This window comes from Rattus norvegicus, chromosome 6, assembly GCF_021556685.1.
Source record: "Rattus norvegicus strain SHRSP/BbbUtx chromosome 6, alternate assembly SHRSP_T2T, whole genome shotgun sequence".
Taxonomy (NCBI): Eukaryota; Metazoa; Chordata; class Mammalia; order Rodentia; family Muridae; genus Rattus; species Rattus norvegicus.
Window position 1 is genome coordinate 6,225,363 of NC_141539.1, and position 26,043 is coordinate 6,251,405.

The 26,043-nt window shown below is 40.7% G+C and overlaps 1 protein-coding gene across 1 annotated transcript in view; it reads right to left on the minus strand.

The window, feature by feature from the left end:
• Positions 1-3,797: 3,797 nt before the first annotated feature.
• Ralbp1l2 (ralA binding protein 1 like 2) overlaps positions 3,798-26,043 on the minus strand; it is a 60,157-nt gene continuing 37,911 nt past the window's right edge. Inside the window, 9 exon segments of the mRNA XM_087554912.1 lie at positions 3,798-5,254; positions 5,257-5,989; positions 10,178-10,317; positions 20,100-20,355; positions 21,797-21,812; positions 21,814-21,984; positions 22,370-22,479; positions 23,470-23,583; positions 23,997-24,175. Of these exon segments, the coding sequence (XP_087411038.1) occupies positions 3,972-5,254; positions 5,257-5,989; positions 10,178-10,317; positions 20,100-20,355; positions 21,797-21,812; positions 21,814-21,984; positions 22,370-22,479; positions 23,470-23,583; positions 23,997-24,175 (3,002 nt within the window). The 3' untranslated portion in view covers positions 3,798-3,971.

Consider the following 26,043-nt stretch of genomic DNA (forward strand, 5'->3'; position numbering starts at 1 on the left):
AAAAACATTTTTGTTTAAAATTAGCAATTTAGACCAGTGATTCTCAACTTGTGGGTCATAATCATTACAGGGTCAAATATATTTTCCATATCAGATATTCTATCCATTTTTCTTTATAATCACATCAGGAGCAAAATTTGAAGTATGAAGAGAAGCAAAAAGAAGTAATGGTTAAGATTCACAAAGCCATGAGAAAAATATTAGTGTTACAGGATTAGGGAGGCTGAGAATCATTGGTTGAGAGTGCACTTCCCTAAAAGATTCCCAAACTGCCATGGCTCCAGAATCTTGGCTCAAAAGTGGAACCTATATGCAGGATCTTATTTTTTTCTTCCCTAAGACTAGAATCAATGAAGCAGAGTCCTAGTTGCTATAGCAGTGAAGTAAACCTACCGTCTGTTCAAATTGCCTCTCCTGGCTTCTAGACTACACCACTCCTTGCAATCATAGATCTCCACTCCACTTCCCAGCTCAAAGCTCTCTTTGCCTAAAGGAAACCAGCTCCTACATGGAATATCCAGACAGGAGCCTATCATAAGTGCTCTCTGAGAGGCTCCATCCAGCAGCTGACTGGAATAGGATTGAAGAGCCATAGCCAATCATTGGATTTTATGGATCAATCAGGGACTTGTACGGAAGAAATGGGGGAAGGATTCCACACCCTAAAGGAGATAGGAACTCCATAGGAAGAGCTACAGAATCAACTACACAGGACCACTAGGAGCTACCAAAAGCTGAATTACCATCTAAAAAGCCTACAGAAGCTGTACCATGACCTACTGCACATTTATAGCAAACGTAAAGCTTGGTCTCCATGTGCGTCCCCCAACATGTGGAGCAGAGCTATCTGCAAGCTCTTGACTTGAAACCCCTCCCCAACTGGCCTTAGGGGAGAAGATGGTCTAACCCTGAACAGAGTGAGGTGCCAGGGTAGTAGGATAAACCAGGGGCCCGTAACTGGCTCAGAGAAGGAAAAAGGCTTTGTGAAGAGAGAATGGGGGTGTGTGTCAGCATAGGAGACATAAAATTAACAAATAAATAAATGTAAAATAATAATAATGATTATAATAATGATGATGATGATGATAGTAACTAATAAAATAAATGAACAAAACAAAGAAACAAAGACCATAGTCCTCTTCTTGGAAATAGGCAACTGTCAAAAAATGGCAGCACCAGAAATTACTTGATCCTAATTGTATAATTTGGTGAATGTGTAGAGTACACACAGAGTAAAGTTGTAATATACATGTAGACCTCTGCTTACAGACCACCTGGAATAGTGATGAAGTTTCTTATATGTTTTCCACATGAGAACGTCTCAGTTTCATACCTTTTTCTTAAAATTGGTAAATATTCAACAATATAAATTAAGTTGTAAGCATCAGTTTGTTTAAAGAACAGAAACTGTCTTTGTTCGTAAAATACCACAAATAACTTTCATGTTGTACTAAAGGTAGCAAGTCATAAAATTGGAAGAATCCCAGGTGCTCTTATACCTGTAAATTGCTTTGAATGCACATGGCTACCTTCAGTCACTGATCTTAACTTTCTCCCCATGATGTGGTCCCAAGTTTCTGGCAATTTGAACCAGACACACTTGGCAAGCTCAAGAGCCAAGGAGGAATCATTGGGTATCTTTGCCCAATGTTACTAAACATAGTTAATCGCAGAACACTATCTTTTCTCTTGATGTCTGGGCCATAGGTCCATAGTCTTCTGAGAGGTGAATTCAGATCAAGGCCCAAACAGAAATAAAACAATGATATTTGCTCTAGACTCACTGCAGCTCCCTGGCAAATTAAGAGTGGTAGACAGGTTAAATGTAGCTTAGGTTAATTTTTGACTACTTGACATGGAATTAGAATGTCAATATCCAGCAAAAGTTAAAGTGCTGGATTGTTTTTTGATTAAGAAGGAAAAACAATTTTGTTTATCTACTGGACAGAGGGCAATATCAAACATTGACAGCCTATTGTGGGTCAGTGGTGGACTAGCCATTTTGAACTGTTATTTGTGAGGGGTAAGTTTTGGTAAGTATTATTTAAGACATGAATTTTGTAAAACACACTTTTATCACTATTACTACTTGTCCTGCTATTGCTTTACAATATACGGCCCGAGGTGAATCAGTGGGAATATATATAACACCAAACTAAAGCCGATCTGTTATATGATTATTTTACCTTCCAACAGAAGCTGCTCACCTGTGTCTTTGGGATGAATCTTGTGACATTCTAATCTTTGTCAGACTTTTACCTGCCATGTGTCTTATCAAGAGATCATGAGTCCATGGTTCCAGAAAACAGGGATGGTATAACAAGCACGCGTTCTTCATTCCAATTAATATATCGTTCGGTGTCTATCTTATCCCTCAGGGACCAGTGTGAATATTCAGAAAAGGGAAATTGCTGGTTAGTGTTTTTGATTGGGAATGAAAACAATTCCATGTATCTACTGTAGGGAGGGCAATATCCAACATGGAACACCATTTTTTTTTTTTCTCAAAGGCCGCTGAATTTATTTCCTTAATCAATAATGGTCCTGGCAAAAATTAGTTAACCAACATTGAGACATTTGTAATGAAATTTAAAAAACCCATGATACCTTGATAGAAATTAGAGTTTACACAAACAAAAAGAATTCTTCGATATTGCCAGCAAATATAGAATGAGTGTCGCACATCTGACGAGTGCAGCAAGGCATTTGTACATTTTCATTTGACACCTGACCACCTTTCCAGTCTCCATAACATCTTCTCTCCAGATTTAAAAAAAAAATATGCTGATTTCTATAACAAAGCTTTTTTTTCTGTACAAAAATCAAATAATGGCCAACAAGTCACAACAGTGCAATAGGTAGAGGCTAATGAAAAATCGCACAAAACAGGTGCTGAAATAAATACTAACTGGGGAGTAGACAGAGCCCTCCTGTGGTTTTGTTGCTCACTTTAGAGTGTGGCATTTGTCTTCAGAGCCACAGGGGACCTCCCTGGGGGCCACTCATCTGACAGTGAAATCCTGTTGCCTCAGAGTCCGGCCTCCCAGACCGCTGGGAGCAGTTGTCTTGGGTTAGAGGCAAACACCAGGTGCGGTCAATTACAGTTATGCTTTCCTTCCTTCCGCTCAGTTCTGTCAGAGTCCTTAAGCAGCCCCTTGAGATGACATGGACAGGTGAAAGTTGTGCATGAGAGCATCTACATGGCTTATCCTGGCAGAGGTGTGGGTATCCCAGCCCAAGCTAGCAACTGAAGTCACTGTGGAAGGTGACTTTCCTGGAAGGTCAGTGTGGAAAAGGACTCTGGTGTGAGAAGTGTCCTGTGCAACCTCAGGGTCAAGGTGGTCATCTCTGACCACCTCTGAGAAAAGGCCCTTGCTGCTCCCTGGCAGTGAGTGGGTGGCCTGCCCTGCCCAGGCTGGTGGCAGGCTGCATGGTAACCTCCCTCTGCAACCAAACTGGGCCGTCCTGACTCACATTGACAGACTCGGAGCTGGAAAAGAAAAGTGGTACACACAGGGCAGGAACAAGGAACCCCAGCGTGAGCCTTTTTGGCCAGTCAGAGAATATGAGGCAGATCCCCACTGAACAATCTGCACCAAAAGGTGTGGAAGGCACAAGCAAGAGTGGCCAGGGACCCTGCAGGGCTGGTAAGACCACGAGCGTCCACAAGGCAGGCGCAGAAGTGACCTGGTTTGGTTCCCACCCTTTGATAAGAAAGAGATCCTGATTCTACTGTGATTTAAAGAACAACAACAACAACAACAAGTTTTTTGGTTTAAAAATAAGCCACTCAAGAGTTAAAATAGTTATTTTTATCAAAGAAAATTAATTTTCAAATAAGCTGACACTATCTGGAAATGCCTGTGTTCCCTGCAAGCCCCCCACCACCGAGTGTCCACCCCTTCACTCTCCCAGGACCTGAGCCTGACGCGGAGTCAGACGTGTGCAAGAGTGAGCATCTCTGAGAGCCTTTACGGAACGCTGCCAGGCAGGACAGGCAGTGGACTCTTGCTTACAGTATGATGCACAAGGCCGGGGCAGTTCAGATGCGTCTCCTTCGGGTCTTTGCTGGGCGAGGGCTTCACCTGCTCCTTGGCTGCTATCACCTCAAGGACACCTTCACAAGGCAGTGGGCCTGTGTCCCCTTGCCTCTCGGGCTCCTCCTCCTGGAGCTGCTGCTCAGACTTGGCTCGCTGCATCTGGAGCAACCGGAGCTGCACTCGGAGCTCAACGATGGCCTCCCGCTCTTCACCAACTGCTTGGTTCAAGTGATTGTTCTTTATTTCTAACTCTTCATTCTGCCTCTGTAAGTCTTCTTCTAGAATGATCTGCAGCTCCTCCTCATCCTTGCTCTCGCATTCGCTGTCAGAAGAGTGCTCCTCTGTCTCGCTGCGGCCATGCTGGTGACTCTGGATCTCCGCAATCTCAGCTCGGAGGCGGTGGACCTCTTCTTTCTCCGAGGCGATCTGACTACGCAGAAACTGCTCCATGACCAGGAGCTCCTCCTGCTCAGTCAGGATCTCATTCTCCTGGGCAAGGAGGATATTTATGACCTCCTCAATTTCCTTCGTTTCTTCTTTGGAAACATCCTCTTTCAATAGGCTGGCTATCTCCTGGGAAATCTTGGTCTCACACTCTTGTCTTTTAGCTTCCCTCAGCTTTCTCTTGAGGGCAGTCAGAATCCTCTGTACTTCCCATAATCTTTCTTCTTTAGATGAGTCCTATATCCCGCGCTGCAGATCTCGATGTAAACAGTTCAAAAGGAACTCCTGTCTCCTGATCTCTTCCTTGATGCCTGCTTGGGTCTCTGGCAGTGTAGGCATTGTGGCCGTGTTGGACCAACGCAGAGGTCTTGTTACTTGCTTCAGGACCACGGTGCTAAAGAGCTCTTGCACGTGTGTGAAAAGCACATACAGGACCCGGTTGCTGATCTGGACAGTTGGGCTCAGCACTAGAGAGATGTTCTGGATGTTCATCTTGGTTTCTATCTCCTTCGCAATGATGTGGTCCATGTGCACAATGAGCCAGGAAAGCAGAAGATGGTTATACTCCGGCAGTTCCCTGAGCAAGCGCTGGAACTCCTGCACTTTCTCCATCTCTGTGGTCCTCTGCTGACAAGCCTCTTCAAATCGGGGCATAAGCTCTCTGGTAAGCAAATTCTCTGGAAGGTCTCGCAAATACTGCTTCAGCAAGCTGGCTACAGTGTTAGGTTCATATTCTTCCAGGTTTGGAGACTCCTCTCGATCACAGGCTGCTCATCTACCTTTGATTTGACTCCTGACCCTCGGTACATGCCTTCACACTTCATGCCGTGCTGCTCCATGTAGTCCACGCACTCTCGGAAGACAGCTGGCAGCCGGATGCCGTCGTACATCATGGTCCTCTCTACTGCGTCAGCCAAGGGAGCGCCGAAAATGGGTCCGAGACTCGGGGCGTCCGTCTGAGGCACCTCTGACTCCTGAGTTGGCTTCTTCTTTTTCTTCTTCTCCTTCCACTGTTTAACAACATCGGCGGCCGTCAAGTCTTTACATTTCTTTTCTTTATGCTTTTCCTATTTGTGCTTTTCCTCTTTGGGCTTTTCCTCTTTGGGCTTTTCTTTGATTTTAAAATCCTTTTCCTTCTTTTTAGAGAAGCTGGGCTTTTTGAACACATGGATTCCCTTGGACCTCTTCATCTTGGAAGGACTTTCAGCTTCATCTCCAGAGCTGTCTTCCTGGAAGGCAGCGTAGCCTTCAGTCCTTTTCTCCTTTTTCTTAAATTTTCCCTTTTTCTTTCCATGGTCTTTCTCATCATCTGACACGATATCAGGAGGCTCGTGGAGGATGTCATGGGGAGGCAAAGGCTCATCCATTCGGTACAATCCAGGAAATTTTGTAGGGCTGATCTCCTCGGAGCTGGGAGTCCGGGTCAGCCCGCTGCCAGGCTCGGCCCGGCGGTGTTCACTAGGGCTGCTGGTGGGGGGCAGGAAGGACTCGGTTATGCTGAAGCCCTGAGGAGGAAGGGAAGTGGTCTTCTGTTACCTATCCGTTCCACCAGTGCCTGCAGCCCAGCGACAGTCTGCTCTGCTGCAGCCGCTGCCTCCTGCGCTGTCCCCCTGGCCGGCCGCAGGAACCCCATTCCCACCCCGCCCAGCCTTCGCCTGTTTACACCAATTCTTGATCAGTGGTGGACTAGAAAACTAGTTTTCTAGTTAACTAGTGGTTACCAGAAAACTCTGCCATTCTGAGCTGTTATTTCTGAAGGACATTTTTTGGTAAGTGTTATTGAAACATGTGTTTTGTGAAACACACTTTTACCACTATTGTAACTTGTTCCACTATTACTTCACATGGTATGGTCAGAGGTGAAATCAGTAGGAACTTTTGTAACGCCAGACTAAAGCCCATCTGATCTATGAGGATGTTAACTTCCAACAGAGGTTGTTCACCAGTGTCTTTGTGATGGATCTTTGAGGTTGTCAGACTTTTAAATGCTATGCCTCTTATCAAGACGTCATGTGTCCATAGCTCCAGGAAACAGACATCCTCATGTAATCTCAAGGACAGAAAGGACATATGCATCTCTAGAGGGATGTTAATGTTGATGATGTAAAAACCTTCCTCATCTTTAAGAAAGATGCTGTTATAAGCACGTATTCTTCATTCCATTCAATGTGTTGTCACTGTCAAGCCTACACCTCAGGGACCACTGTGATTCTTTAGGTAGAATTTCGAATATGTGATCTGATTCTTGTCCTTTCTCTGCAATTATGGATAACATATCCTGTGTGGGATAAGGATAAGCTTGTAGCATTAGAAATCCACACCTGAAGCACAAATATGTCTTTTATTGTGAACCTGAGCAAGGACAGTTTTGGCTGCACAGCTATAACTGAGAGGAATAAAGTAGTCATTGAACTTTTTTCTGTTTTAGCTTCCAAATACATTTTCTTCCCTAATCCATTTTCCCCCCATTTGTAACATCATGGTTTTGTTTGGACTTCTGTTCCCCAAAGCATTTTGGTGAATGGTCCTTTATTACTTTCTGATTCCTTCTATGAATATCTTTCTCAAGCATGGCACTCTAAGTAAATATTGGGATATTTCCCTTCTAGAGATCAAATCAGTATTTTACTTCCTGTCTGTCCTGGCCTCTATTATGTATCCTGTTTTTATTTTAATAAATATTATTTCACTATACTTCTAAGACTTTAATTTCCTTTTCTGTGACTTCTTTTTTTTTTTTTTCTTTTTCTTTTTTCTTTTTTTTGGAGCTGGGGACCGAACCCAGGGCCTTGCACTTCCTAGGCAAGTGCTCTACCACTGAGCTAAATCCCCAACCCTTTCTGTAACTTCTTATTTTTAACTATGTCTAAAGATGCTGTCACATTTAAGAACCGAAGTATTTGTCAATTATTCTTCCATAATTTTATTCTGTAAAAATGACTACCATACACAGATTTATTCGATATTTTCTCTATTTTCAATTGATTACATGATTAAAAACATGGTTACCCAGGATAGCTAAAGCTATCCTCAACAATAAAAGGACTTCAGGGGGAATCACTATCCCTGAACTCAAGCAGTATTACAGAGCAATAGTGATAACAACTGCATGGTATTGGTACAGAGACAGACAGATAGACCAATGGAATAGAATTGAAGACCCAGAAATGAACCCACACACCTATGGTCACTTGATTTTTGACAAAGGAGCCAAAACCATCCAATGGAAAAAAGATAGCATTTTCAGCAAATGGTGCTGGTTCAACTGGAGGGCAACATGTAGAAGAATGCAGATCGATCCATCCTTATCACCCTGTACAAAGCTTAAGTCCAAGTGGATCAAGGACCTCCACATCAAACCAGACACACTCAAACTAATAGAAGAAAAACTAGGGAAGCATCTGGAACACATGGGCACTGGAAAAAATTTCCTGAACAAAACACCAATGGCTTATGCTCTAAGATCAAGAATCGACAAATGGGATCTCATAAAACTGCAAAGCTTCTGTAAGGCAAAGGACACTGTGGTTAGGACAAAACGGCAACCAACAGATTGGGAAAAGATCTTTACCAATCCTACAACAGATAGAGGCCTTATATCCAAAATATACAAAGAACTCAAGAAGTTAGACCGCAGGGAGACAAATAACCCTATTAAAAAATGGGGCTCAGAGCTAAACAAACAATTCACAGCTGAGGAATGCCGAATGGCTGAGAAACACCTAAAGAAATGTTCAACATCTTTAGTCATAAGGGAAATGCAAATCAAAACAACCCTGAGATTTCACCTCACACCAGTGAGAATGGCTAAGATCAAAAACTCAGGTGACAGCAGATGCTGGCGAGGATGCAGAGAAAGAGGAACACTCCTCCATTGTTGGTGGGGTTGCAGACTGGTAAAACCATTCTGGAAATCAGTCTGGAGGTTCCTCAGAAAATTGGACATTGAACTGCCTGAGGATCCAGCTATACCTCTCTTGGGCATATACCCAAAAGATTCCTCAACATACAAAAGAGACACGTGCTCCACTATGTTCATCGCAGCCTTATTTATAATAGCCAGAAACTGGAAAGAACCCAGATGCCCTTCAACAGAGGAATGGATACAGAAAATGTGGTACATCTACACAATGGAATATTACTCAGCTATCAAAAACAACGAGTTTATGAAATTCGTAGGCAAATGGTTGGAACTGGAAAATATCATCCTGAGTGAGCTAACCCATTCACAGAAAGACATACATGGTATGCACTCATTGATAAGTGGCTATTAGCCCAAATGCTTGAATTACCCTAGATCCCTAGAACAAACGAAACTCAAGACAGATGATCAAAATGTGAATGCTTCACTCCTTCTTTAAATGAGGAAAAAGAATACCCTTGGCAGGGAAGGGAGAGGCAAAGATTAAAACAGAGACTGAAGGAACACCCATTCAGAGCCTGCCCCACATGTGGCCCATACATATACAGCCACCTAATTAGACAAGAGGGATGAAGCAAAGAAGTGCAGACCGACAGGAGCCGGATGTAGATCGCTCCTGAGAGACACAGCCAGAATACAGCAAATACAGAGGCGAATGCCAGCAGCAAATCACTGAACTGAGAATAGGTCTCCCGTTGAAGGAATCAGAGAAAGAACTGGAAGAGCTTGAAGGGGCTCGAGACCCCAAAAGTACAACAATGCCAAGCAACCAGAGCTTCCAGGGACTAAGCCACTACCTAAAGACTATACATTGACTGACCCTGGACTCTGACCCCATAGGTAGCAATGAATATCCTAGTAAGAGCACCAGTGGAAGGGGAAGCCCTGGGTCCTGCTAAGACTGAACCCCCAGTGAACTAGACTATGGGGGGAGGGCGGCAATGGGGGGAGGGTTGGGAGGGGAACACCCATAAGGAAGGGGAGGGGGGAGGGGGATGTTTGCCCAGAAACCGGGAAAGGGAATAACACTTGAAATGTATATAAGAAATACTCAAGTTAATAAAAAAAAAAAAACAAAAAAACAAAACAAAAAAAAAAAAAACATGGTTACCAGAAAACTCTGCTCTAAAATACCTAAGAAATGTGCAGTAATGCTCATGTGTCTGACAAGATAAATTTGATCACACATAGCATAAATTCCTAGCTCAGCTATAGTGCTAAAATAGATGTGGACAGTAAATATATATTTCCAAAGAAGTTTAGAAACTAGTTTAAAATAGATTAAGCCATATTAGGCAGCATTTAAATCTAGTCCACTATGATAAAAGATGTTACTATATAGCAAAAAAATAATGTATACATCTAATTCATTGATAATGTACAGTAAAAGTCTATAGATATCATTAATTATAAAAGATTGAGTAATCTCAGAGGCAATGATATTAAGGGATTGACTCCAGAATAATATGGAGTCATAAAGAAGCTGGAAGACTTTACAGTCAGGTTATCAGCGGTGTACTTCCCTAGACCCATTTCCTCCAAGAAGCTGGTGGGTTAGGATCTTTGATGCAATCAGGGTAAAACATGGGAATATTATTTCTTTTTATTCTGTATTTTTGATTTCTTTCAGTTACATGACTCAAACTTCACTGCAAATTATTTCTATTTTAAAATGATCTTACCTTCATGTATAGGTTATCTAAACATTAATCTGTTTGATTAAATAATTCCTTAGAATGAAGGTGCTGTAGAAACCCAAACTGATACTCACAAGTTTTGGATTAAGCAACGTTTTGTCTTCTAAAAGACCCGAAAGAGATTTCCCAAACAAACATTTCTGTTTTGCTTGTGGTGGATTAATAGATATTACCGTTGGGTTAGTATATACAATGCCTTCGTGTTTTTGTGAATCTAAGAAAGAAAGGAAATCATTGCTGTAATTGCTGAACTCATTTAGTCCTCATTTAGCCCTAGCATGCGTATCTTTTTCCCTTTACCACCTGCATGCCTTATGCAATATCACAAACACACAGAAAATAACTAATTAATATTATAACATTTATAATGATCTTGCTTCATAAGGCACTCGATATATAGTTGTATATGGCCCATTCTTCATGTATAAAGAGTAAGTTATTGTGTTTGCCTTGAAAGCTATGCTTAAAGGTATTAGAATCAAACAGTCATATAGTACCAATCTTTTCATCCCCTTGTGTGACTTTCTGACTGCCGTGGACAAGAGTAAAGTACCAGCAGTATCTGTACTTCACAACACAATTTGCCTAATTGCACATCTGTTACATTCCTTGGCTTTCTCCACTGATCTTTGAGCTCAAATCTGAGATCGTAGTGTCTATGTCAACCATATGGGTTCATTATGCTATATTTTCAGATTTTCATAAGAGACTAGGATGCTGGCACATGCCTTTATTTCTAGATCTCAGGAAGCAGAGCCAAGGGGATCTATGTAAATTTGATTTCAGTTTGGTTCACTGATCAAGCTCCATGACGGCCAGAGCTGTTACATAGAGAAAATCCAATTTGCTATTGAGTTGCTATTTTCTTTAAGAATCTATGAGATTCGACCTCACACTAGTCAGAATGGCTAAGAACAAAAACTCAGGTGACAGCAAATGCTGGTGAGGATGTGGAGAAAGAAGAACACTCCTCCACTGTTGGTGGGATTGCATACTAGTACAACCATTCTGGAAATCAGTCTGGAGGTTTCTCAGAAAATTGGACATTGAACTACCTGAGGACCCAGCTATACCTCTCTTGGGCATATACCCAAAAGATGCCCCTACATATAACAAAGACATGTGTTCCACTATGTTCATAGCAGCCTTATTTACAATAGGCAGAAGCTGGAAAGAACCCAGATGCCTTTCAGCAGAAGAATGGATACAGAAAATGTGGTACATCTACACAATGGAATATTACTCAGCTATCAAAAACAATGACTTTATGAAATTCATAGGCAAATGGATAGAACTGGAAAATATCATCCTATGTGAGGTAACCCAATCACAGAAAAACACACATGGTATGCACTCCTTGATAAGTGGATATTAGCTCAAATGCTTGAATTACCCTAGATGCACAGAACACATGAAAATCAAGAAGGATGACCAAAATGTAAATGCTTCACTCCTTCTTTAAAAGAGGAACAGGAATACCCTTAGGAGGGAATAGGGAGGCAAAGTGTAGAAGAGAGGCAGAAGGAACATCCATTCAGAGCCTGTCCCACATGTGGCCCATTCATATGCAGCCACCCAATTAGATAAGATGGATGAAGAAAAGAAGTGCAGGCTAAAAGGAACTGGATGTAGATCTCTCCTGAGAGACACAGCCAGAATACGGCAAATACATAGGTGAATGCCAGCAGCAAACCAATGAACTGAGAACGAGATCCCCATCGTTGAAGGATCAGAGGAAGGACTGAAAGAGCTTGAAGGGGACCCCATAGGAACAACAATGCCAACCAAACAGAGCTTCCAGGGACTAAGCCACTACACAAAGACTATACATGGACTGACCCTGGGCTCCAACTGCACAGGTAGCAATGAATAGCCTAGTAAGAGCACCAGTGGAAGGGGAAGCCCTTGTTCCTGCCAAGAATGAATCCCAGTAAACTTGATTGTTGGGGGGAGGGTGGTAATGGGGGGAGGATGAGGAGGGAGCACCCATAGAGAAGGTAAGGCAGAGGGGTTAGGGGAATGCTGGCCTGGAAACCAGGAAAGGGAATAAAGATCGAAATGTAAATAAGAAATAACCAGGTTAATATAATGGAGAAAAATAAAAGAGTCTATGTTGAGAATGTTAAGAATCAGCACTCGAGCAGCAGGATCCCTGCACTCCAGACACAGCCCGGACCTGAAGAGACCAGATCAACAATTCTCTGCACCAAAATCCCATGGGAGGGAGAGCTAAACCTTCAGAGGGGCAGACATGCCTGGGAAACCAGAAGACACTACACTCTGCCCACATTTTTGACTCCAGAGGAAAACACCTAACACCATCTGGGATCCTGGTGCAAGGGGGGCCAGGAAAAGGCAGCGCAGGCCCTGCTGGTTGCCGCCCTCACAACAGCAGCCCCCAGCCAACAACTTGAGCCGCTGGACCACAGGTAAAACCAACTTCTCTGCTCCAAGCGACCTGCCAGGTGGACTCAGGATACAGACCCACAGGAACAGCTGAAGACCAGTAGAAAGGAAAGACTATACACCTGAAAGCAGAACACTCTGTTCCTATAACTGGCTGAAAGAAAACAGGAAAACAGGTATACAGCACCCCTGACACACAGTCCTATAGGACAGTATAGCCATTGTCAGAAATAGCAGAACAAGGTAACACCAGAGACAACCAGATGGCGAGAGGCAAGCGCAGGAACCCAAGCCAACAGAAACTAAGATTACATGGCATCATCGGAGACCAATTCTCCCACCAAAGCAAACACTGAATATCCAAACACACCAGAAAAGCAAGATCTAGTTTCAAAATCATATTTGATCATGATGCTGGAGGACTTCAAGAAAGACATGAAGAACTCCCTTAGAGAAACGCAGGAAAACAAATAAACAAGTGGAAGCCTATAGAGAGGAATCACAAAAATCCCTGAAAGAATTCCAGGAAAACACAATCAAACAGGTGAAGGAATTGAAAATGAAAAGAGAAGCAATAAAGAAAGCACAAAGACGGATGATCAAAATGTGAATGCTTCACTCCTTCTTTAAATGAGGAAAAAGAATACCCTTGGCAGGGAAGGGAGAGGCAAAGATTAAAACAGAGACTGAAGGAACACCCATTCAGAGCCTGCCCCACATGTGGCCCATACATATACAGCCACCCAATTAGACAAGATGGATGAAGCAAAGAAGTGCAGACTGACAGGAGCCGGATGTAGATCGCTCCTGAGAGACACAGCCAGAATACAGCAAATACAGAGGCGAATGCCAGCAGCAAACCACTGAACTGAGAATAGGACCCCCGTTGAAGGAATCAGAGAAAGAACTGGAAGAGCTTGAAGGGGCTCGAGGCCCCATATGTACAACAATGCCAAGCAACCAGAGCTTCCAGGGACTAAGCCACGACCTAAAGACTATACATGGACTGACCCTGGACTCTGACCTCATAGGTAGCAATGAATATCCTAGTAAGAGCACCAGTGGAAGGGGAAGCCCTGGGTCCAGCTAAGACTGAACCCCCAGTGAACTAGTCTATGGGGGGAGGGCGGCAATGGGGGGAGGGTTGGGAAGGGAACACCCATAAGGAAGGGGAGGGGGGAGGGGGATGTTTGCCCGGAAACCGGGAAAGGGAATAACACTCGAAATGTATATAAGAAATACTCAAGTTAATAAAAAAAAAAAAAAAAAGAAAGCACAAAGGGAAACAACCCTGGATATAGAAAACCAAAGGAAGAGACAAAGAGCTGCAGATACAAGCATCACCAACAGAATACAAGAGTTAGAAGAGAGAACCTCAGGAGCATAAGATTCCATAGAAATCATCGACACAATGGTCAAATATAATGTAAAATGGAAAAAGCTACTGGTTCAAACATACAGGAAAACCAGGACTCAATGAGAAGATCAAACCTAAGGATAATAGGTATAGAGGAGAGTGAAGACTCCCAGCTCAAAGGATCAGTAAATATCTTCAAAAAAATCATAGAAAAAAACTTCCCTAACCTAAAGAAAGAGATGCCCATAAACATACAAGAAGACTACAGAACTCCAAATAGATTGGACCAGAAAAGAAACTCCTCCCGTCACATAATAGTAAAACACCAAATGCACAAAACAAAGAAAGAATATTAAAAGCATTAAGGGAAAAAGGCCAAGTAACATATAAAGGCAGACCTATCAGAATCACACCAGACTTCTCACCAGACACTATGAAAGCCAGAAGATCCTGGACTGATGTCATACAGACCTAACAGAACACAAATGCCAGCCCAGGGTACTGTATCCAGCAAAACTCTCAATTAACATAGATGGAGAAACCAAGATATTCCATGACAAAACCAAACTTACCCAATATCTTTCTACAAATCCAGCACTACAAAGGATAATAAATGGTAAAGCCCAACATAAGGAGGCAAGCTAAACCCTAGAAAAAGCAAGAAACTAATCATCTTGGCAACAAAACAAAGAAAAGAAAAGGACACAAAAATAATCTCACATCCAAATATGAAAATAACTGGAAGCAATAATCACTATTCGTTCATATCTCTCGATATCAATGGTCTCAATAAAAAGGCATAGATTAACAAACTGAATACTCAATGAGGACCCTGCATTCTGCTGCCTACAGGAAACACACCTCAGAGACAAAGACAGACACTACCTCAGAGTGAAAGGCTTGAAAACGACTTTCCAAGCAAATGGTCTGAAGGAGCAAGCTGGAGTAGCCATTCTAATATCGAACAAAATCGATTTTCAACTAAATGTCATCAAAAAAGATAAGGAAGGACACTTCATATTCATCAAAGGAAAAATCCACCAAGATGAACTCTCAATCCTAAATATTTATGCTCCAAATACAAGGGTACCTACATACATAAAAGAAACCTTACTAAAGCTCAAAGCACACATTGCACCTCACACAATAATAGTGGGAGATTTCAACACCCAACTCTCACTGGACAGATCATGGAAACAGAAATTTAACAGAGACATAGACAGACTAAGAGAAGTCACGAACCAAATTGACTTAAAAGATATTTATATTTCTTTCTATCCTAAAACAAAAAGATAAACCTTCTTCTCACCACCTCATGGTACCTTTTCCAAAATTGACCACATAATTGGTCATAAAAAAGGCGTCAACAGATACAGAAAGTTAGAAATAATCCTATACGTCCTATCAGACCACCACGGGCTAAAGCTGGTCTTCAATAACAATAAGGGAAGAATGCCCACATATACATGGAAGTTGAACAATGCTCTACGCAATGATGACCTTGTCAAGGAAGAAATAAAGAAAGAAACTAAAGACTTCTTAGAATTCAATGAAAATGAAGGTACAACATACACAAACTTATGGGACACAATGAAAGCTGTGCTAAGAGGAAAACTCATAGCTCTGAATGTCTGCAGAAAGAAACAGGAGAGAGCATATATCAGCAACTTGACAGCACACCTAAAAGCTCTAGAACAAAAAGAAGCAAATACACCCAGGAGGAATAGAAGGCAGGAAATAATCAAACTCAGTGCTGAAATCAACCAAGTAGAAACAAAAAGGACCATAGAAAGAATCAACAGAACCAAAAGTTGGTCCTTTGAGAAAATCAACAAGATAGATAAACCCTTAGAAGAGTAACGAGAGGAAACAGAGAGTGTGTCCAAATTAACAAAATCAGAAATGAAAAGGGAGACATAACTATCGAATCAAAGGAAATTAAAAAAATCATCAGATCCTACTACAAAAGCCTATATTCAATAAAACTTCAAAATCTTCAGGAAATGGATAATTTCCTAGACAAATACCCAGTACCGAAGTTAAATCAGGAACAGACAAACCATTTAAACAACCCCATAACTCCCAAAGAAATAAAAGCAGTCATTAAAGGTCTCCCAACCAAAAAGAGCCCAGGTCCAGGCAGGTTCTGTGTAGAATTCTATCAGACCTCCATAGAAGACCTCAAACCAATACTATCCAAACTATTCCACAAAATTGAAAGAAACAAGATTGCTACCGAATTCCTTCTATGAAGCCACAATTACTCTTATACTTAAACTACACAAAGACCCAACAAAGAAAGAGAACTTCGGACGAATTTCCCTTAAGAGGATCGAAGCAAAAATACTCAATAAAATTCTGACAAACCGAATCCAAGAGCACATCAAAACAATCATCCACCATGATCAAGTAGGCTTCATTCCAGGCATGCAGGGATGGTTTAATATTCGGAAAACCATCAACGTAATCCATTATATAAACAAACTGAAAGAACAAAACCACATGACCATTTCATTAGATGTTAAGAAAGCATTTGACAATATTCAACACCCCTTCATCAAAATAGTCCTGGAAAGATTAGGAATTCAAGGCCCATACCTAAACATACTAAAAGCCATATACAGCAAACCGGTAGCTAACATTAAACTAAATGGACAGAAATTTGAAGCAATCCCACTAAAATCAGGGACTAGACAAGGCTGCCCACTCTCTCCCTACTTATTCAATATAGTTCTCGAAATCCTAGCCAGAGCAATCAGACAACAAAAGAAGATCAAAGGTATACGGATTGGAAAGGAAGAAGTCAAAATATCACGATTTGCAGACAATATGTTTGTATACTTAAGTGATTCCAAAAGTTCCACCAGAGAACTGCTAAAGCTGATAAACAACTAAATGGACAGAAATTTGAAGCAATCCCACTAAAATAGGGACTAGACAAGGCTGTCCACTCTCTCCCTACTTATTCAATATAGTTCTTGAAGTTCTATCCAGAACAATGAGACAAAAAATGGAGACAAAAGGGATATAGGTTGGAAAAGAAGTCAAAATATCACCATTTGCAGATGATAGGCAGTATTTTTCAGTGATCCCAAAAGTTCCACCAGAGAACTACTAAACCTGATAAACAACTTCAGCAAAGTGTCTGGGTATAAAATTAACTCAAATTAATCAGTAGCCTTCCTCTACACAAAAGAGAAACAAGCCGAGAAAGAAATTAGGGAAACGACACCCTTCATAATAGTCCCGAATAATATAATACACCTTGGTGTGACTTTAACCAAGCAAGTAAAAATCTGTATGATAAGAAGTTCAAGCCTCTGAAGAAAGAAATTGAAGAAGACCTCAGAAGATGGAAAGATCTCCCATGCTCATGCATTGGCAGGATTAATATAGTAAAAATGGCAATTTTACCAAAAGTGATCTACAGATTCAATGCAATCCCCATCAAAATACCAATCCAATTCTTCAGAGAGTTAGACAGAACAATTTGCAAATTCATCTGGAATAACAAAAAACCCAGGATAGCTAAAACTATCCTCAAAAATAATAGGACTTCTGGGGGGGATCAATATTCCTGAACTCAAGCAGTATTACAGAGCAATGGTGATAAAAACTGTATGGTATTGGTACAGAGTCAGACAGATAGATCAGTGGAATAGAATTGAAGACTCAGAAATGAACCCACACACCGATGGTCACTTGATTTTTGAAAAAGGAGCCAAAACCATCAAATGGAAAAAAGATAGCATTTTCAGCAAATGGTGGTGGTTCAACTTGAGGTCAGGCATGTAGAAGAATGCAGATCGATCCATGCTTATCACCCTGTACAAAGCTTAAGTCCAAGTGGATCAAGGACCTCTACATCAAACCAGATACTCTCAAACTAATAGAAGAAAAAGTGGGGAAGCATCTCAATCACATGGGCACTGGAGAAAATTTCCTGAACAAAACACCAATGGCTTATGCTCTAAGATCCAGAATCGACCAATGGGATCTCATAAAACTGCAAAGCTTCTGTTAGGCAAAGGATACTGTTGTTAGGACAAACCGACAACCAACAGATTGGGAAAAGATCTTTACCAATCCTACAACAGATAGAGGCCTTATATCCAAAATATACAAAGAACTCAAAAAGGTAGACTGCAGGGAGACAAATAACCCTATAAAAAAAGGGATTCAGAGCTAAACAAAGAATTCTGAGCTGAGGAATGCCGAATGGCTGAGAAACACCTAAAGAAATGTTTAACAACTTTAGTCATAAGGGAAATGCAAATCAAAATAACAGTGAGATTTCACCTCACACCAGTGAGAATGGCTAAGATCAAAAACTCAGGTGACAGCACATGCTGTCGAAGATGTGGAGAAAGAGGAACACTCCTCAATTATTGGTGGGATTGCAGACTAGTACAATTGTAGGATGATGTCACAGGTGAGGCAGGTACAGGATAGAAGGAGGCCTGTCATTGGAGGAGAAGGAAGGATGGGCGGGAGAGAAGTTTGAAGGAAGAGGAGGAGACAAGGGGAGAGAGGAGGAGACAGGGTGGAGGAGAGGGGCTGAGAAGCAGTGGCAGGACAAGATGGCAGGTGATGTTAAGATTCTGCTCTGTGTATATACAGGTTGTTATTAATGTTCTCAAGGGATGGATAGTACCGGGCTTTGTATGTTTAAGTGGGCAATTATATCTTACCAACTGGATCTAAGATTATTGTATTGTGTGTTCTTTTATGTGAGGGTTTGAGTGTAGGGAAGTGTGCGGCTGGGCTGTGTTTCCGCCAAGATAATCTAGCAGATATCTGGGCACCGCGGTGTGGGCCCAGCGGGGTAAAAGACCAACAATACTTTTTATTATTTTTATATTTTTACAACAACAGATGGCGACAACCATTCTGGAAATCAGTCTGGAGGTTCCTCAGGAAATTGGACATTGAACTACCTGAGGACCCAACTATATCTCTCTTGGGCATATACCCAAAAGATGCCCCTACATATAACAAAGACACGTGCCCCACTATGTTCATAACAGCCTTATATATAATAGCCAGAAGCTGGAAAGAACCCAGATGCCTTTCAGCAGAGGAATGGATACAGAAAATGTGGTACATCTACACAATGGAATATTACTCAGCTATCAAAAACAATGACTTTATGAAATTCATAGGCAAATGGATGGAATTGGAAAATATCATCCTGTGTGAGGTAACCCAATTGCAGAAAAACACACATGATGTGCACTCATTGATAAGTGGCTATTAGCCCAAATGCTTGAATTACCCTAGATGCACAGAACACATGAAACTCAAGAAGGATGACCAAAATGTGACCGCTTCACTCCTTCTTTAAAAGGGGAACAAGAATACCCTTGGGAGGGAATCGGGAGGCAAAGTTTAGAACAGAGGCAGAAGGAAACCCATTCAGAGCCTGCCCCACATGTGGCCCATTCATATGCAGCCACCCAATTAGATAAGATGGATGAAGAAAAGGAGTGCAGGCTGACAAGAACTGGAAGTAGGTCTCTCCTGAGAGACACAGCCAGAATACAGCAAATACATAGGCGAATGCCAGCAGCAAACCACTGAACTGAGAATGGGACCCCCATTGAAGGAATCAGAGAAAGGACTGAAACAGCTTGAAGGGGCTCGAGACCCCATATGTACAACAATACCAAGCAGCCAGAGCTTCCAGGGAGTAAGCCACTACCCAAAGATTATACATGGACTGACCCTGGGCTCCAACCTCGTAGGTAGCAATGAATAGCCTAGTAAGAGCACCAGTGGAAGGGAAAGCCCTTGGTCCTGCCAAAACTGAATCCCCAGTAAACGTGTTTGTTAGGGGGGAGGGTGGTAATGGGTGGAGGATAGAGAGGGGAACACCCTTACAGAAGGGGAGTGGGAGGGGTGGGGGGGAATAACAATCGAAATGTAAACAAGAAATACTCAAGTTAATAAAGATGGAAAAAATGTTAAGAATCAATATATCACTGTAAGTATCATTTCTTTACATAATCTTAATTTCTTAATCTCATTTCTGTGTTTAACCTCTAGCATAAACTCAGGACCAGTGGAAAGAGGTACTAAAGTTTGGAAGCAAATTCTAACACTAGTATAATATCTATAATGCACAGGTGAAATTTTCCCTCACATGGTAAATCCTTCATTGGTGTTTGTTATAAATCATATTTTCAGTGCTCAATGATTTAACTTTAAGTTCTGGGAGTAGAACAACTATGTACCTAGAAGGCCCTCATAGGGAAGAGCAGCTGGACTTCTCGGCCGTGTGTTATAGCCAGGAGTACATATCCTCCCAGTGGGGCAGCTGCTGAGTCCATGTTCGGTTTCCTTAATGTTTCCAATATTTGTTGCATTATTCTGGGAACATGAGGACTTTCCTCCAGGAGGATGATATAGTGATGTTCCAAGCCACACTGCAGCCAAGTCCTCTCCAAAAACTTTTGGAGAATTTTCGATCATAAATTCTACTAGAGAAATCTATGAAAAAACAGGGCAAACACAGAGGGTCTCTGTCATTTTACATGGTTGCAAAATCACATTTTACTTCTTAGTCTTGGAGGCTAAAAATATGCCGTTCAAAGTTCTGAGAAAAATTTAGCTGTTAGAAATAGGGGCAGGCTTTTGTCAGAAATTTAAAAGATCGTGAGATCAGATGTTCAAGTGTGATCATCACAGTGCACTGTTACATAAGAGAATGATTTCCAGTTTTTACATTGTGATGGTCAGTATCTGATACATACTGTACACTGAAATAGCTTTGGTTACATTTTATAATATATGTGTGAGCATGATTATAAGGATGCTTATAGAAAGGCAGAGCTAAGGAGGGAAGATGGCCTCTGAATGTGGGTACCATCCTATTGAAAGTTCCCATGGGCTGTCTAAAAAGTAAGAGATAGGCAAACCCATCTGAGCAGTGAAATTCATGTGTCTCAGTGCAGTGCAATGGTAACAGTTGCATCAATATATCACGGTAGGTGCCATTTCTTCACATATCTTTAGTTAATTACTTAACCTTAATACAGTGATGACTCAGTGCAGATGCAATGCTAACATCTTGATTTTATGATTCATTATATTGGGAGGTATTTGAAATAAGATCTACTGGGAGGAAATGGGATAATTATGTATCTTCAATGGCAGGTACTTTGGAACCCTGTCTTCTCCTGATCTTTGATTCTACACAATATGAGGAATATTATTGTTTCTCAGTTGAGTTGTTTTACAGTATGCTCCTTACAGGTCCAAGGACAATTGGTCAATTAATAATGGATCAGAAACTCAAATACTTAGAGTCAAAATAACCATTTGATCACTGTACTGCGTAAGTTTTGGTAGTTTATTATAGTACTTGAAAGATGGCTAACATAGAAAAGTATACACAATAATTTCTCTAAACCAATCATAACCAGCATCCTGAAGCCAATGGTATTTTACTCACATTAATCAGGAATTCTTAAGGACCATATCTGATAAAAAAAATCCAAATTGCATTGCCTTTTTTTGTTGGGGAAACCACCTTGAAAACAAGTAGAATTTCACACATTCTACACTGAATATGTCAGAATTAAGTCTTGATTGCTGAACCCAGTACCTAGGATTTTTTTTTTTTTTTGTATCATTTCACAGCATTTGTTCTCACTGGCTTAGTCTAAGGATATTCTAAATGACAAAGACAAATGACTGAGTCACTGAGCTCAAATACCCATTTATATTTTACTGAAAATGCACCAATGATTCCTTCCCTCCAAAAGAACACCTTTCAAAGCTGTACTTACTTTACAAAATGAAACAAAACAAAAACCAAAACAATCAACAACAACAACAACAAAATAACCAAGATTCTCAGGGTAATCCTGTTTTCCTGTCTCATTGTAAAGGCTTATTAATGTTAGGCATAAAGTTCTTATCTAATTACCTTTTTGCCAATATCATGTCACTCCATTATTGCAGGAGCTGGGCATGAATAAGAGACATGGGGCTAACCCAACAGATAGGTGGTAAGAAGACATTTCATTAGAAGGAGAGTTATTTTTAATTTCATATAATATAAAAAAAAGTTGCCTCAGAAGAGCCACATTTTCAGGTGGCATTTTATCTAAAAGACTGAACACAGAGACAGTTATTTTAAAACAAGTATACTCAATTTGTAAATATGAAGAAAGGGAACAGAGTAATCGTATCGTATGCAGGATGCACTGTAAATAAAATGAAAGAATTTGTACTCAAATTATTGCTTGAAATATTTACCCAATTCAGAAAAGAGACAAATCTAATTGGAATATGAAGTAAGATTATAAGCCTGGGCTACTGTGATTCCCACTGTAACTCATACTCTTTAGAAAGTGTCTTCCATGTTTGTGAACAATTGAATCCTTTTGCTGTCTGTCAGTGTTCTTAGTAAATGTTTCTGTGATATATAATCTCTAATGTGTGTAAGCAAATGTTACTTCTATTTTGTTGCTGTTGTTCACAGTTTGCCAACAATTACCTCTGCACTGCGGCTAATTTCTCTTCATCATTGACCTTGTCGGGTACACCAATCCACTCATCATATAGTTTTGAAGTCATTAGACTTCCCTGGATGTTTTGGAGGAAGTCCTTATAAAGAGAGGAAAAATATTTTTGTGGAAAAAAATTAAACATGGAAATTATTCAAAGTACATTCGCCTGTAAATTTCAGTTTAGTTCCAACTTTCTTCACAGTTCCCCAAATTTCCCCTAGTTAGAATGTTCCATGATATTTGGGCCCAGTAAGTTTCATCTATTTTCAGATGAAAATTTTCTAAATTTTCAGATTTACTTGGACTATAGAAAAATCTTTCCTTAGCTCAGCATGCCTCTAGTAGACAGCTGAGCAAACTAGCACATATAAGCAATCAATACTCCAGTTCGAATACTATTTTTAAATGATAGAAACATACAATTATGATAACCACAATAAAGACAACCATAGGAAGTTATTATCGGATTTCTCAGGAGCAGAAAGCCACGTCTGGTACTGGAAGCATGGAGGCACACGTGGTCATGGTTCTTAGAGAATGCCCTGCCCCTATTTCACTAAACAAGTGTACCTCCTAACTCTATTATAAATATTTAACTTAATGTTCACAGATAATATACCCTTACCCATCAAAAAAGGTTCTCTTTGAAATGGATGGAGACTATTACTGAAAACCACAGGTACAAAGAACAAACTATCCTGTGACTCTGAGCCCCAGTTTATATATATACATAATAACTCCTGAACTGTTGGCTCTGAGCATAGGTTGAGACAGTCAGAAAAATTGTACACCAGAGGATAGGGACATTTGGTTTGAGATTTGGTCTCCTAGAAATGAGGGGACGGTTCACTTTTGATAGTTCAACAATCACATTGCTTTAAACAATTTCTGAAACATCATCCACTAACAGAGGAGACTTTGAGCATATAAGATTTCTCTCATACATATCTACTGTCACTCAAGGGAATACAAAATGAAGACAACTATTCCCATAGACTCTGAGGAGTCCTGAGGTGGATGATGGAAGGACATTCCCTTCCTTAAAGATCCACGCCACTACATTAACTGATTGCTTGTTTATACACACCTCCTCTTCCGAATCCAATTTGTCCTTTACTGTTTGGCACAAAGTTATACTCGGAGGTTCTAAAAAGACACCCGTGGTTGTGGGCCCTTTCTTTTTTAGTAGGTACAGCATGTCCTGAGAAGAAGATAGAGAAATACCTGTCAGGCTTCACACACCACAGTCTACTATTTGCTCCTTGAGAACCAGACCAATGGTGTGCACAGGTGCAGTGCACATGCTGGCATGGACACAGATGACCTCAAGCTGGTTTTGTGCCTCAATCTTTTGTTGTACACATCCCACCCTAATATTATCCCTTAAAGATCAGGCAACATTTCTTCATATCAGATTTTCCAAAATAGTTAAGGGATTAAATCCAACTTTTCCAATAGATGGTTTCTGAATAGCCCTCTCTCATCTTCCTACTGGAAAGCCAATGATTTGAGACACAATTCTTGCTCCACATGGTGATAGAAGTGAAGGGGCCAGGTATTTAAGAAGCAGGATTTTGTCTTAGGATAGCCAGAGAAACACCATATGACACATACCAGAATTGCTCCAGGCAGGATGCCATCCTGACAAATGGAACTGAGTTCTCTTCCAAACAGTTTTCTTCCCTTTTTAACTGGTGGGGTGGTGCATACTTGGTCCTAGTGGGGCACAGAGCCCCTGTCCAACTGCGACGTCATAGAAGTTCTCTGTTTCTTAAAAGTTTTTTCCTTCATATCTGAGCAGGAGTTGAGATCATTACATGGGATAGTATAATTTATAAAGATCTTTTACAAAACCAGATTTCAATTATAAAATGCCCCTATTATAATGGGTTATTCATCCTGTTGTGCTTATGTAACCTTCTTCTCATATGCCCTACACTGTTATTAATCTTAGTGATGTCTCTAAGACATGGTCTTGTGTCCTGTAGTGGGAATTCTCACAACATGATGATGTCTAACTCCATACTGTATCATGAAATACTAGATACATTGGTTGAACGAGCTCCCTGAACTATGTATAGGCTGTTGCTTCAATAATTACATCCATTTTAATAGCCACCCTCACTTTTATTCTCATTTAAAAATTTTCTATTTTTTCAAATGTCATAGTGGAGCTCTTTTCATCCTTTTCTTGTTCAGCATTTTGAAGAACCATTGTTAAGTTTATTTCAGCAGCAGCATGTCCCCCTCATGAGAAAATATACATGACTATACACTACAGTGTCAGTTCAGAGCTGAAATTAAGTTTCTTTTTCGCTTCTGAGTTTTCTTTTAGAATATTGGACTATAATACAATTTTAAATATGTTACTTAAAACAAATAAATTAAAAGTAAACAAATGAATCATATAACACAATATAAAATAGTCTTCTTCAATGTAAAACATAGTCTGCCTGGCTATCTAATGCAAAATTATGAGGGCTGAAATCACAAGTAATATTAGATAGATGAACAAAGATGTCTGAGTGTGTGTGTGTGTGTGTGTGTGTGTGTGTTTATATATATGTATACCAAAACACATATCAAAATTTTTGATTTGGAATTGTTTCTATCTAAAGAAAATGCATGGACAAAAATTCAAGCAGAGACTGAAGGAAGGGACATCCAGAGATTGCCTCAACATCTGATCTATCCCATCCATAGACACCAAACCATGACAGTGTTGATGATGAAATGATATGCTTGCAGACAGGAACCTGACAGGGTTGTCCTCTGAGAGGGTCTACCAGCTTCTGACTGAAACCGATGCAGATACTCTCTGCCAACCACATGACTGAGTACTAGGACCCCAATGAAAAAGTTAGGGGAAGGAATGAAGGAGGAGAGAGGGATAGCAATCCCATAGGAAGAACAAGAATATTAATTAACTTGACCCCTCAGAGCTCCCAGGGTCTTAGCCAACAACCCAAGAGTATACATTGCCAGTCTGCAGTCCCTGCTACATATGTAAGAGATGGCTGTCTTGTCTAGCCTCAGTGGGAGGGTATGTTCTTGTTCCTGTGGAGGCTTGATGCCCCCAAAGAAGCAGGATGCTAGAGGGTAAGGTGGGAGTAGGTAGGTTGGTGGAGGAGCACCCTCTTAGAGGCAAAGGGGAAGAGGGATGTGGTGGGGTATTCTTGGTGGGGGGACCAGGAACGGGACATTTCAAATGTAAATAAAATTAATGAATAAAAAAGCAAAATTTAAAAGAAATCAAGGGAATAAGTGGGAGGTTTTCAAGAAAGGAGAATAAGGAGAAATAATAATAGTATTCTATCATTTGAAAAAATAATTAAAAAGCCCCAGTCTATCAATGTTAGAGCCATTAGGAATCTGGATATAGGTCTAAAAGATATTTGTTATATGATTTGAAATGAGATTAGAGACTGGGCTACAAGTCTAAGGTGATTTCTAGTCAAGCCTGCAACAGATTATCTTCAACACCATACATCTTGTTTTTCTATGTAGATTTCATTGCAATAGATTGTCAAAATATAGTTCATAAGTAATTTTGTGCTCTAATCACGAAACCACTTGATGGGAACATATCACGATCCATGTCTCAGACCTGCTTATTCTAATGGGACAAAAATGTGTGTACACAGTGTCTAGGCATACCAGT